The sequence below is a fragment of the Agelaius phoeniceus genome, chromosome 1 (assembly GCF_051311805.1).
Source record: "Agelaius phoeniceus isolate bAgePho1 chromosome 1, bAgePho1.hap1, whole genome shotgun sequence".
Lineage (NCBI taxonomy): Eukaryota > Metazoa > Chordata > Aves > Passeriformes > Icteridae > Agelaius > Agelaius phoeniceus.
The window spans coordinates 20,553,521-20,565,423 of NC_135265.1; the positions used below are offsets into that span (position 1 = coordinate 20,553,521).

Here is an 11,903-nt window from a genome sequence, read left to right on the forward strand (position 1 = left end):
TCTATGGAATGATACCCAGTCTAAAGGATGGAAGTCAGTTACTATCTTGATCATTGCCATAAACAAAATTTATTTATTTTCAAATTCTTAGGATAAGATCATCTGCAATAAGCCAGTGTCCTTCAAAGTTCTCAGAGAGGATACTTTGGAGTACCTGAAGCTCTGTTTTACAGCCTTTACACTTTCTTAAGAAGACTTCTGGATTCCATAAATGGCTATGAAAAGAGTTTGGAAATGTCCAATCTTCAATTTACAGAAGGCTTTTAAAAACAACTTACAGAGAAACTTTGATTGAATTTTTTTTCCTTAGTGCAAAACAATCCCTCTTTCTACCAGGTCACTTAATGCGTCCTAGAAACTCTGTGACATAAAACCACACGAAATCTCTAATAACTGTGAGAAAACATCAAAGCCATGTTAATCCACTCCTCTGAGTCTTGAATAAACACCTGATTCCAGGTAGCACTAACCATTGTTAGCCCCTCCCAGTTTCTTTAATTGCACATTCAACATCCACAAAGTTTTTTTCCCAATTAATATTTAAACAAATATAGCTATATAAATACATGTATTTTCATCCTTATCTACATGCCTTTTTGAAATGAATACATTTTACCTCAGGTATATTGCATGGTTTGCCAATCAATTTAAACTTCTTTCAGTGAAATTCTGTCACCAACATTATAAAAACATTATAAAACATTATAAAAATAAATGAACCTGGTCCCAGTCTGTGCTCCTTTCATGATCTTCAAAATAGCCTTTCAGATAGTCTCCCTTTGTATAGTTTCCTTTGACTGGAGTATTTCTTCTTCCAATATCTCTGATTGCCAAACTGTAACGCCTTCTTTTGTGACTGTGAAATTGTCCATTTACAGTGCAGGTCTTTTTGACTCTAAGCACATTGAGTAGTTGTTCTAGTTCTAATAATTAATTAGAGAACAGATATGTTACCATAGGAAAATGCACAATTAAAAGACAAAATATTTAAACAATAATATTTTTTTTTTCTTTTCACTTGTTACAACATTGATTCAATTCCTCATTTTAATACTCTTTTCTCAGTTTGGTACTGGAGGCAATTTCTGCTTAACAACTCTAGAAGTTCCAGACACTCAGATCCTCAGCCTTTCCCTCTTACATATTGCACTCAGATATGACTGCAGGCAATTCATCTAATCAGCATCTCTGACAAAGTTGTCTAGTAATTGTTAAATAACTTCACTGTTCTTAAAATTTTCCTGTGTAAATGAAACTCCACACTAAATTGCCACAGCCAGGTATTTGGATCAGGAAACATCCTCCATAGGGTGTCCTGAAATCAATTTTCAGGATGCTGTGCTGTCCTTCAGAAGCACACCACAGGACAGTGATTTTTTTCTCTCCTTTGGTTAACTGGGAAGCATGCCTGCTTACATTACTGAAACAGGAAGGAGAGAGTCAGGATCCCTAATCCAAATCTGAGATCATGCACAGATGTACCTCATGACACAGCTGGGTGCAGTGGGTGCTTCTGCTGATGGAATGCCCAGTTATTTGAGGTGCAGGCGCTCTATCCTATCTTCCTTATCACCTTCCTTCACCCCTGCACTTTCAAATGAAGCCATAGTGATAATTCCTGTAAACTTTAATTTGTCTATTAAAAAGTGGTCCACAAATTCATTTTAAATAAATTTAGATTATTGGGAATGTTTCCACATGATAATCCTTTATTTTTTTTAATCTTGCTACTCAGAAAATGCCAACAGTGTAGTCTTAATGGTAAATCTCACAAAAAAAGTTTCTGATATGATATTTCACTATTTTCTTTTGGCTACTTAAACAAACAGATCTGAATGGAGCTATATTTGCAGGTATATTTGTTTTCTAAATGTAGTAAAATCTAATTTTCTTTTTCTATGCTTCCAAATTCTTACTCCTTCCTGAAGTTACTATTAAGAATTTAAATAAATTTAAAGGGACAGTATAATGACCATAGACTTGAAATAAACTTATTCTGTAACAAACTGGTTAAGAATATTTTTTGTTTTTCTGAATGACATCCTAACTCCACCAAGCATACAGGCCTGCTGTTATCTTCACTGGGGCCCAGATTTCACCATATATAGCTATTTAGTAGCACTGTGCTGAGATGGCTCCATCCATTCCTGTGAGAATTATTTTACAAGACCTGGCTGGGCTATTTTAAAGGAAGGGCTTTGCTGCCAAATCAGTGTTTGTAAATACAATATATAAGCCTCAGTTTGGGGCTAAGGATTATTATTTTTTTAGTATTTATTTCTGTGATTCAATGTACCTTTGTGTAACCTATGAATGTTAAAAATGTCTTTACCTATGCTCAATTCAATTTTTTAATCTGTTTTAACCCATACTTAATGTAGCTTTTAAAAAGTGCTCTGAAAAGCTTGTAAACTGTTGCTGTTAGCAGTTGCCACAAAAAAAGGAAAAGTTCATGTCTTATAAAAGCCTTCTTAATCCATACTGGGCCTCTGAATTGATGGTGTAGCTTCTTAAACTGCCAAGGCACAACTTTTTACAGAAATTAATAGCTGCTGCTGCTGCTGAGAGCTTGGCATTTGTTTTGTTTTGGGTTTTTTGTTTTGTTATTTTTGGACCAGTTAGAGCACTCCTATACTTCTATTTATTTTTGGTTAAGTAGTTTTTCTGATGAGTCCAGCAATAAATTTTCCTGAAGAAAATTAACTTTGCATACTCCAGCTTACCTGTCACTTGGAGCTCAGTGGTACTATTTAGAGAACTGAAAATATATTTTATAAAGAATTCTGGGGAAGGCAAACTTGCTTTCCCCATACAGACTCCTTGGAGAGCCAGAGTAAGGATTAAAGCAGCCAGGCGTGGAAGAGTGTTTTCATCAGCACCATCTCTGTCCATTATATCAGCATTTTTCTCCAGAGTGCTCACATCAACACACTGAAATCAGGAGAAAACAGCATGAAGACAGTCCTGCTAACCTCCATTTAAATAATCAAAGTGAGAGGAGGAGAAACTGTGGAGAGCAATTTCATAGACAGCCAGAGTAGAAAAAATGCTAAGATGTAAGCTGTAATTGCCAGCAGGACAGCTAATCAAAGGTCATTTTCAGGAGAACAGGCATAGAATTAAAAATCTTGAACATTTACTCAGTGTCTAATGGGGGAAAAGTACAGTTCCTCATTAAGGTTATTTTTGCTTAGTGTTATTTTCCTGCTGTTTCTATTGTTCCAAGTGACCTCCTCAATTACATCTACATCTACTTCTAGAAAGTGGAAGAAAGGGGATGAATTTTTGTTAAGGCACAAGAAATTGGCTCAAATAATACAGACTGTAACTCTTCATCTCAAATTTCAGAAAGTATTCTTTAAATGTTTTAGTTCCTGACCTATTCAATGGAATCAATAGTTTTTTATGGATTAGTTATCTGGGAACAATATGGAAATATATAATTTTGCTGATAAAGGGTGACTTTTCTGCTGGGTGACCAAATAAAAACAGTAGTCAGTAGTATACAACCACGTGTGTGGAGGTCTGCAAACTCTCTCAGTTGCCTGGAAATTTATCCCCCCTTTCATATTTTCTTCCCTTTTTTCCTTTCTTGTTTATTTTCATTGCAAATGGTTGGATTTGAAAGAAACATCAGCAAAGATAAAAAAATAATTAATTTAATTTTTTTCTAACTCATATTAGCAAAATTAAAAAGTCAGCTAGATGAGCCAGTACAGTAGTAATTTATTTCATACATACTCATCTCTCCTTATGTAGACCATAAACACTTCAGAGAGGAGGCTGCCATTTCTTTTCCTGCTCATTCACTATATGTTAAAATTTTCACGACCCAAAACTTAATCTCTCATTTCAAACAAGACATTAGGTGCTATGACTAAAGAAGAGAATATTTTCTGTGGAACCAACACACATAAAGAGCCACTAGAAATGCTTTTCTTCTATGACTACCCTGCACTACTGGCCCTTTTCCACAACTCAAGTGTTGTGATTCCAAGTATTATGCTATTATGTTTTGTGTACCTTTCATAAAAGAAACCTCTTTTCCCTCAAGTCAGTGAATGAAGTCTCAGTTACTGGACAGGCTTGACAACTGATTATACTGCCAGCATAAACAAACAGAACCCTCAGTAAAGCATTTTACAGGCTGTTATTCTATCTTGACATTTCAAATACCCACCAATGCCTCTTTACAGTTGCTCAGATACCATTGGAGTCCTTGGAAATCGGCACGTTCACCAAGATTCAGAACCAAAAGTACTGGTTAATGAATAATTTATGGTAGGAAATGACCACACAAAGAAGACAGAGAGAGGAACTGGAGGCCTTCAACATTCTGGACACAGCCAGGTCTCCTACCCATCTTCTGTTTGTGCAGAAAAACCAACTACAGCATGCTGTAAATTAAAATCTAATGAAATGAAAAATTTAACCTTTGTATAAACCAATTTAACTCAATACATTGAATAGATCTAAGGAGCTGCAAACAGGAGGTCAACCTGTACTTTAGGAGTTATCTAATCTGGCTAAAACCTGTTTTATTGCCCATTACAAGGAAAAGTTTCTTCTTTGACTTTGAACTCCAGAATATTATTCTATTATTTTATAGATCCTATTTGAAATAAGGAATTCTAAACAGCAGTGAGAAAACTTAAGCATGTTCCCTGACTTAGAAATTATGATCTTAGCTGAAAATCCTCATTATGCTTTTTTTTTCAACTTTAAATTTAAGCTTATCTTTAACAATCTTTCTACAATGCATATCCATGCTGGTAGATAATTAGTCACAAATGTATTTCTACTGAAGGAAGCCATCATATCTTTGGACAGATTCCTCATTCCATCCAGCTTTGGATAGACATGGAAGTGTAGAACCTGGCAGGGATTTCATCACAGCAAAAGAATTCATTATTTCTCCTATACCATCCAGTAATGGATCCGTTCTACTTTATACCATTGAAATAATTCAACTTTGAACTCTATAATATTATTCTATTATTTTATGGATCCTATTTGAGATAAGGATCTCAAATAGATCCTTATAAATAGATCTATCTCAAATAGATCTCATAGATCACTGGTAGTGTATCTATGCTAAGAAATATCAGAAATGAGTAAGTATTTTCTGTACTTGGAGCCAAGTGCAAGATATTGCATCTACACAGCTGTGCTCTTTTCCATCTGCCCTAAGCAGAGCAACTGCATCTAAATTACCCATTGGGAATGGTCCCTAAAGTGCAGTATTTCACCAACCACTTCACGGCAGACCCTGTGGAAGTGGCACATGCCAGAAACAACTCAAAGAAAAGCATTAAGCAGCACAGCCAACACAATCCCAGTGTTCAGCCTGTGCTTGGACACTTCCACCTACCAGTCTTCTGGAAGACTGTGGTACTGGTATAGTCTCTGTACTAGCATAATAGTATTAGACCTGTAATAAAGATGAAGTTATTTTTACATATGTTTTCTTTACCTGGTTTTCAGAAGTTTTAAAATGTTGCCTTACTGCAGCTAAAATATCTTCTGTTTCATTCCGTGAAAAATAATAACAGTCTTCATCATGTCTTAAACTAAGCATACTCTGTAGGTAAAATTTGTAATCCTTATCATTCAAACTGAATTCTGAAGAACAAATATCTCTACGATGAAGAATGTAGTAGAGAAGAATAAGAGAAATTCTCTCAAATACTTCTTCACTGAGATGATCTTCTAAATCTCCTCCAGCTATCAGTAACAAAGCATCTGGTTCAAGGCACTGTGAAGAAATAAAAATAAATGGCAATTCAACTAAAGTGACACCCTTCCAGGCATCTGCAAATACATATAGGAAGGACAACAGGAGAATACAAGTTTTATATTTAAGGGATCGAACCCAAAACTTCGCAAATGCAGGCTGACGGAATGGCAGGAGGAGGGTGTAGGTAATTCTTCAGAGTTCTATGGCTGCAAGAGCACACCATGGGGTTTTTTTCCAGAGCCCATTTTATTTTTAAGGAAAGTCAAGTGGCCTAGAAATGGCACTTTGAGCAACCTGGTCTATTGGGAGGTGGCCCTGCTCATGGTAGGGGGTACAGAACTACGTGATCTTTGAGGTCCCTTCAAAGTCAAACCATTCTATGATTCTATCCCGTAATTCTATGATTTAGTAATGTGAGACTCCCTACAATTAGGAATAATTCTGATCAATCATTGTAGAGAGTGAAAACCTTCCACTGGCTTCAGCAGATTATACTTCTGGTTAAAAATATATTAGATAAGAGCTAGGCCTATTCATATATTCATCTGTGCATTCTATATGTGTTTACATGATAAGATAAAAACAGTTGCTGAACTGTAGTTAATTGATGCTATGTAAACAGAAGTTATACCATATTCAATGCACTGCTGAGAGACATAATTGAGCCTGTAATCACACAGCTATTTTTATGTATCTCAATGAATTCTGTTAACTGCAACAATGAGATCCAGTGCAGAGAGCCAGCACAAGGTCTCAACCCCATTTAGTCCTTCAAATGCATTTCAAGAGGGACTGAAATTACATATTCACCCTGTGCAGGCTTTACATCTGAGCACAGATTTTTAATAAGTGTAAAATTGTAAGCATTAATAGCCAAATTAACTATTTATATACATAAATTAGCTAGATTACAGTATGGTTCACTGTGTCCTCTCCTGCCTTCATTGCTTATTAAAGTCTTTAACTTTTCCTAATGCAGTCTCTGAGAATTACTCTTTTGACTAGGAGGAGTCTATTCTCCTTTCTGTCCCAAAGACCTCAAGTCTTTCAACCAGCATTTATGTACATTCAGTAGTAATACAATAAACATATGCCATGAAGTGGAAGATTTTCAAAGATTTCTGTAAGATTGTAAAATCCACTGAGGATAAATTGCAATCAGTGAGTCCATTGTTTGCTCTTGCAGGGAAGATGACTGAAAAGAAAATTCCCAATCAGAAGGAAGCAGATGCATTTTAAAAGATGCAGTTAATGCATAGTATATGGGTAGCCCATGGTGAGTGACCCTTGAAGTGAAAGTAAGAGAATATAAAGTGGTTAGTCATTAGGTTGGGTTTTTCATTTGTTTTTTAGTTTAGGGGTTTTTTTGCTGCTACTAATATTTTTACAGGAATAACCATCTGTCCTTGATTTAGAAAAGCTAAACAAAAAAGAAGCCCAGAACTTTGGCACTGAAGTCTGAGTTTCTTTTCTTTAAGTGGCCAGAAGTTAAAAAAAAAAACAACAAAAACAACTTGTTTACCAATGCAAGAAATATATGACTTCTGTTTGCTTAGGAGATAAAGAAATGTCAGATGCCATCCAACGGCTGCCAGCCCCTGCCCAAAGAGTCTTAGGGCCACTACATAACAAGAAACCAGAAGAGGGTCAAAAGAAAGGATTAAACTTCACTTCTTTTAAATGACCATTAGAGATATCATAAAAACAAAAATTTAAAAAAATTGAAAACAAAGTCATGTTGTATAAAGCAGTCCTGGATTTAGAAGAGAAATTGAATCTAAAATGAATTAGCAATTCCCAACAAGTATGAGGAAGAAAATATAAGGAGGGACATTCTGTTTCAAAATTTGATGAACTTGAAGGGTAGTGCTTCTTGCACAGTTTTTGCTATCTTGGTTTACCAAATCTTGTTAAATCATCATGGAAGATTTCAGCACAGTACCAAGTGGGCACCATGTGACTGAAAACGCCATGTCTCTCTCAAGGATTTCCTACAGAAAACCACGTGCCTCTGGTGCTGGCACAGAAACACTGACAGTGCAGGATGCGTGCAGGGTTTCTGACTCAGATGACACTGAGGAATACTGAAAATGGTGAATGTCCTCAAAGTCTTCCTATAGAGAATTTCCAAGATGAAACCTGAACAGAGCAGCAGTACTGACAAGTAAGCCCCAGCGAAGTTTCCCTTAGATTTTGTCCATCCAAGAACACCAGCAAGCTCTCCAGAAATACATCACAAATACAGGAAAAAACCATGCCACTAGAGAAGAAAAACAAAAGGGCAACCAAAAACGTAGTCCCCTGTTTTGTGTAGTTTGGGAGGACTATATAGCCATGTTTAATACGTTAATTTTCAGCCTGGGCATGTATCTGATGCATATTCATTGCCCATGTGTGAATAATCTCCTTCATAAAAAATTATCCATTTAGGTAATGACTGGCACCTACAATATTTTGTATGAAATTTCACATTTGGGTTCATATGAAAAATTGGAGCATTTTTAGAAAGGGTCAATAAAGTGAGCAGCTGTCTACTGCACAGGATAAAAAGATTCCCACTTCATTGCCTTGGCAGATTGCTGAAACCAGCACCTTGTAAAAACATTCACCTTTCAGACCATCTTCGTAAGTGTGGTATAAAGTGACACTGCTGTATGTAGGTCACTGAAGAGTGCCAGAGCCAGAGTAATGAAAGCCAAGGCTGACCAAGCCCTTTGTCGTCCCTTTAAGCCAAGTTGCTCAGTAACACTGTCCCTGTCTTTTCTTCATTGAATCAGGACTGAGTTCTGAAAATATTCTCAAGTAGACAACCAATCCCTCTGTGCAACTGTACCCTGGACTACTTCCAGTTTCAATTTGGATTTGTAGATTCATTGTTCTGCCTTTCATTTTCCTTGACCTGAACTGCTTACAAAACCCGCCCCTTAATCTTGAATATTTCAGTGAAGTAGCACATAAATCTGAGACAACCCTGTCTGGATTTTATTTTTATGAAGTAAAATCCAGAACGACAACAAAAAAAGTGGCAGAACTTGTCCCCAGTGTTTACCTATGTCTTTCCATGATGGAAATCCTGTGCCTCAAATTCAAGTTCATGCTTTTATTGTTACACCAGGTATCAGCAGAAAAACTTTTGCTGGAAAAAAAAACACTTGGGAACTTTAAAAGGACTGCCTGTCATGTTTGGAATATCTCTTCATGAGCTCAAACTGTAAATAATAATAATTCAAAATGAAACAAAGCAGGGACAAATTTTTTTGCTGCAGCAAGAAGTTTTTTACATGTTTAGGTATCATATTCAGGAAGGTATCACTCAAACAAATGTTAGAACTCACTGATGATCCTGTTAAGATATCCCTCATTAATTGAAGCACTAACCAGGTTACAATCCTCTTGCATGCCATAAATCCGCTGTGGGCATTCAGCTCTCTCCAGTAACATTTTGACCAGTTCTCGTGAGTGGTTCATGTGGAGCTCAGTGTTTTCAGCTGAGAGAATGCGTAAAACTTCCACCAGAGAGCCTCTGCTGGGAGGATTGCTGCCATCCTGCCCATGCTCTTCCCCAGGCTGTCCTTCAGCAATGAGCACGCTGAATATGAAAGCAGAACATACCACCCCAAGAGCTGCATGCTTGGTCAGAAAACACATCTCCTCTTCCTGCAGTGCGTGATCTGCACTGAATGTTGGATTGTTGTTTGCGCTGCACAGATTAAACTGGAAACCTGAAGAATCTGAATGGTAAAGGGGAAAAAACCCAACCCTTTAATTAGTGCGAATGCAATATGTTCGAAAGGATTTATTAATTGGTCGGCTAAGCTGATTTGCAGTGACAAGCTGTTTTTGAACAACAGGGAGCCTGTAAGGACTTTACAGCACAGAACAGCAGGAAACTAAGACAACTATGGCCTCAAAACTTCTTTAGAATTACCAATAAGAGGTTGTCTCAAAGTGCCCTTCCCTCTTCTTAAAAATAAAGTCTATGGCTTTCATTTCAGTGTTATGTTATTACATTCTCTACTAATTCTTTTCAGTAAGAATAGAAAAATACCATGGCTTTTGCTTTCATTTCATCATGAAAACAGGTTTTTACTAACAAAAATAGCTGTAAATAAATATTGCTAGTCTAATACTATTATGAATGTGTAGTAATTACGTTACATAGCAATAATATAAAGCAGGTTATATTGTCAAAACACTTTACCAACATCACTAAACTCCAGCTATACTTCACAAAGAAAGAAGGAACAGGATGTACTTAAAAATTAGTGATCGCTACCCAGACAGAAGAATTACAAAGCTGAGGTTATAATTTCACTCAAAGAACTCAGCACATACACAAGACAAACAAGCTTAACTTGTTAACTTTAGGTGCAAAAGACATTTTGTACTATAAATCTCTCTTCTTCACAATCCCTCCTTATAAACCACTCCTTCTGCTTTCAGAGTAATCTATCTCCATATCAAAGCACAAGAAATATAAAATAGTTTTACTTTTGTTTTCCTCAGAGGTTTTGATTTTATTGATGGGCAAATGCTGACAGTGACATACATATTCAGATAGTAAAGTATGTGTTTAACAGCCACATATAAATTCATCTCCTTTGAACTGCAATATAATACACATCTTATTTTAAAGGAAACTTTGCTAACAAAGTATTTAAAATTGAAAAAGAACTGCTGAATTCAAATGGGCATTTAGTCCAAAAAAAGTTAGTATGTTTTTATATATTAGGAAATCTTTTGGTGTTTAGATATATTTAGTGTTAGGAATATGTATCATTGTTATGAGGATATTATGAGCATTTATTTCTAAATGTTATATTCTTACCTTCTGAAGGGAAAAAGAATGCTCGAGTATCTAGCTTTGTGGCCTTCTGAATCCTCAGAAGTATTTAGCTGCTGGAAGTCCAATGTTTTTAAAATTCCTTGATGGTGCTCTGGAAGCTGGAGAGGATTAGTTTATTGCTGCCTTGAAAAGTTTTCAGTTGCTATGGAGAGAGCTGCCCTTAAGGTAACAATGGAGGTGGATAGGAATTAGTACATGTTCTTCTTGTACTTCCAAGTTCTAAGCATTGCATTATTGAATTTATTTCACATTTTCTAGTAGTTATCTTTTTATGTAAACAGTGTATTTTAGAAGTATAAGATGTATAAAATCTACCAAAGAATGTATTTCTTTATGATGGATAATATATGCAAGCACTCATAACTGTTCCCTGTGTTACTAAATTATTTGATCAATGCTACAACAAACTTTAATTTTGTTTTTTTCAATAAAATATTACTAATTTTAAAAATATGAGAACACAATAGAAATAGAAATCTTTTCAAGCACATCCGTAGAAAAATGATATTTTCTCTTTGTAAAACACTGCCCATAGAAAACAGCCTCTTTCATCCCCACTTATCCTGTGTCACATTTCCACCAACTGACAAAGCTGGGATAGATCAGCCTATGGTGAAAAAAATTGTTGTCCACCCACTCAGATTTTCCAGAGGGACACTGTTATGAAGTTGACATTTACATCACCACACTATTACAATGTTACTGCAGTGGAAATTAGTGAAAACTGTCACAACTGACAGATTTCTACAGAGACCAGCACACCAGTCATATCATTCTCGCACCTTCCAAACCTGCCGTGCTGCTATGGAGGACTACCATCTCAGCTGGCTCAACAAACCCTGTGAAGCAGTAAGCCTATAGTAATAGAAACATCATAATTCTCTTTAAAGCTAGATTAACAAAATATCCAGGCTTCTAAAATGTCTGTAATGTCTCCTACAAGGTGGTAAGCTCAAAGGGAACAGCCTTGTTTAGCAAGACTGAGAACTGACAATTGATGCTGACTATAAAAGAATTCAACTGACAACGCCAGCTTGAGGGAAATACAAAATGTAAACAAATGTTCCCAAAAACACAAAGTACAATTACATGTACAGATTCTTGTGTGATGATGAGTATTTTAAAAATCAGTCCTACTTTTAAATATTCTTTTATTTCATAAATTACAAAATATGTTTATCAAACCAACATTTCTAAATATACCACTTTATTAAAAAAATTACAGAAATTTTTCACATAAATATTTTTATAAGAATGACTGAAAAGCAGAAACACATGATAATACACATTTCCTCTGGTTTTCATATAATTTATTCTGTC

General features: G+C 35.8%; 1 protein-coding gene across 5 annotated transcripts in view; it reads right to left on the reverse strand.

The window, feature by feature from the left end:
* The window catches only part of SLC39A12 (solute carrier family 39 member 12), a 35,853-nt gene extending 25,129 nt beyond the window's left edge, over positions 1–10,724 (reverse strand). For 3 of the 5 annotated variants that reach the window (XM_054645779.2, XM_077174181.1, XM_077174177.1), the window contains exons 1-5: positions 10,566–10,724; positions 9,116–9,468; positions 5,474–5,755; positions 2,724–2,931; positions 721–923 (exon numbers count right to left, since the gene is read on the reverse strand). In XM_054645779.2, coding sequence (XP_054501754.1) covers positions 721–923; positions 2,724–2,931; positions 5,474–5,755; positions 9,116–9,385 — 963 coding nt within the window. In that variant the 5' untranslated portion in view covers positions 9,386–9,468; positions 10,566–10,724. Of the gene's footprint in view, positions 1–720; positions 924–2,723; positions 2,932–5,473; positions 5,756–9,072; positions 9,469–10,565 lie in introns of those variants that run through there. The other 2 variants (XM_077174197.1, XM_077174193.1) reach the window with 2 other exon arrangements.
* Positions 10,725–11,903: the final 1,179 nt, after the last annotated feature.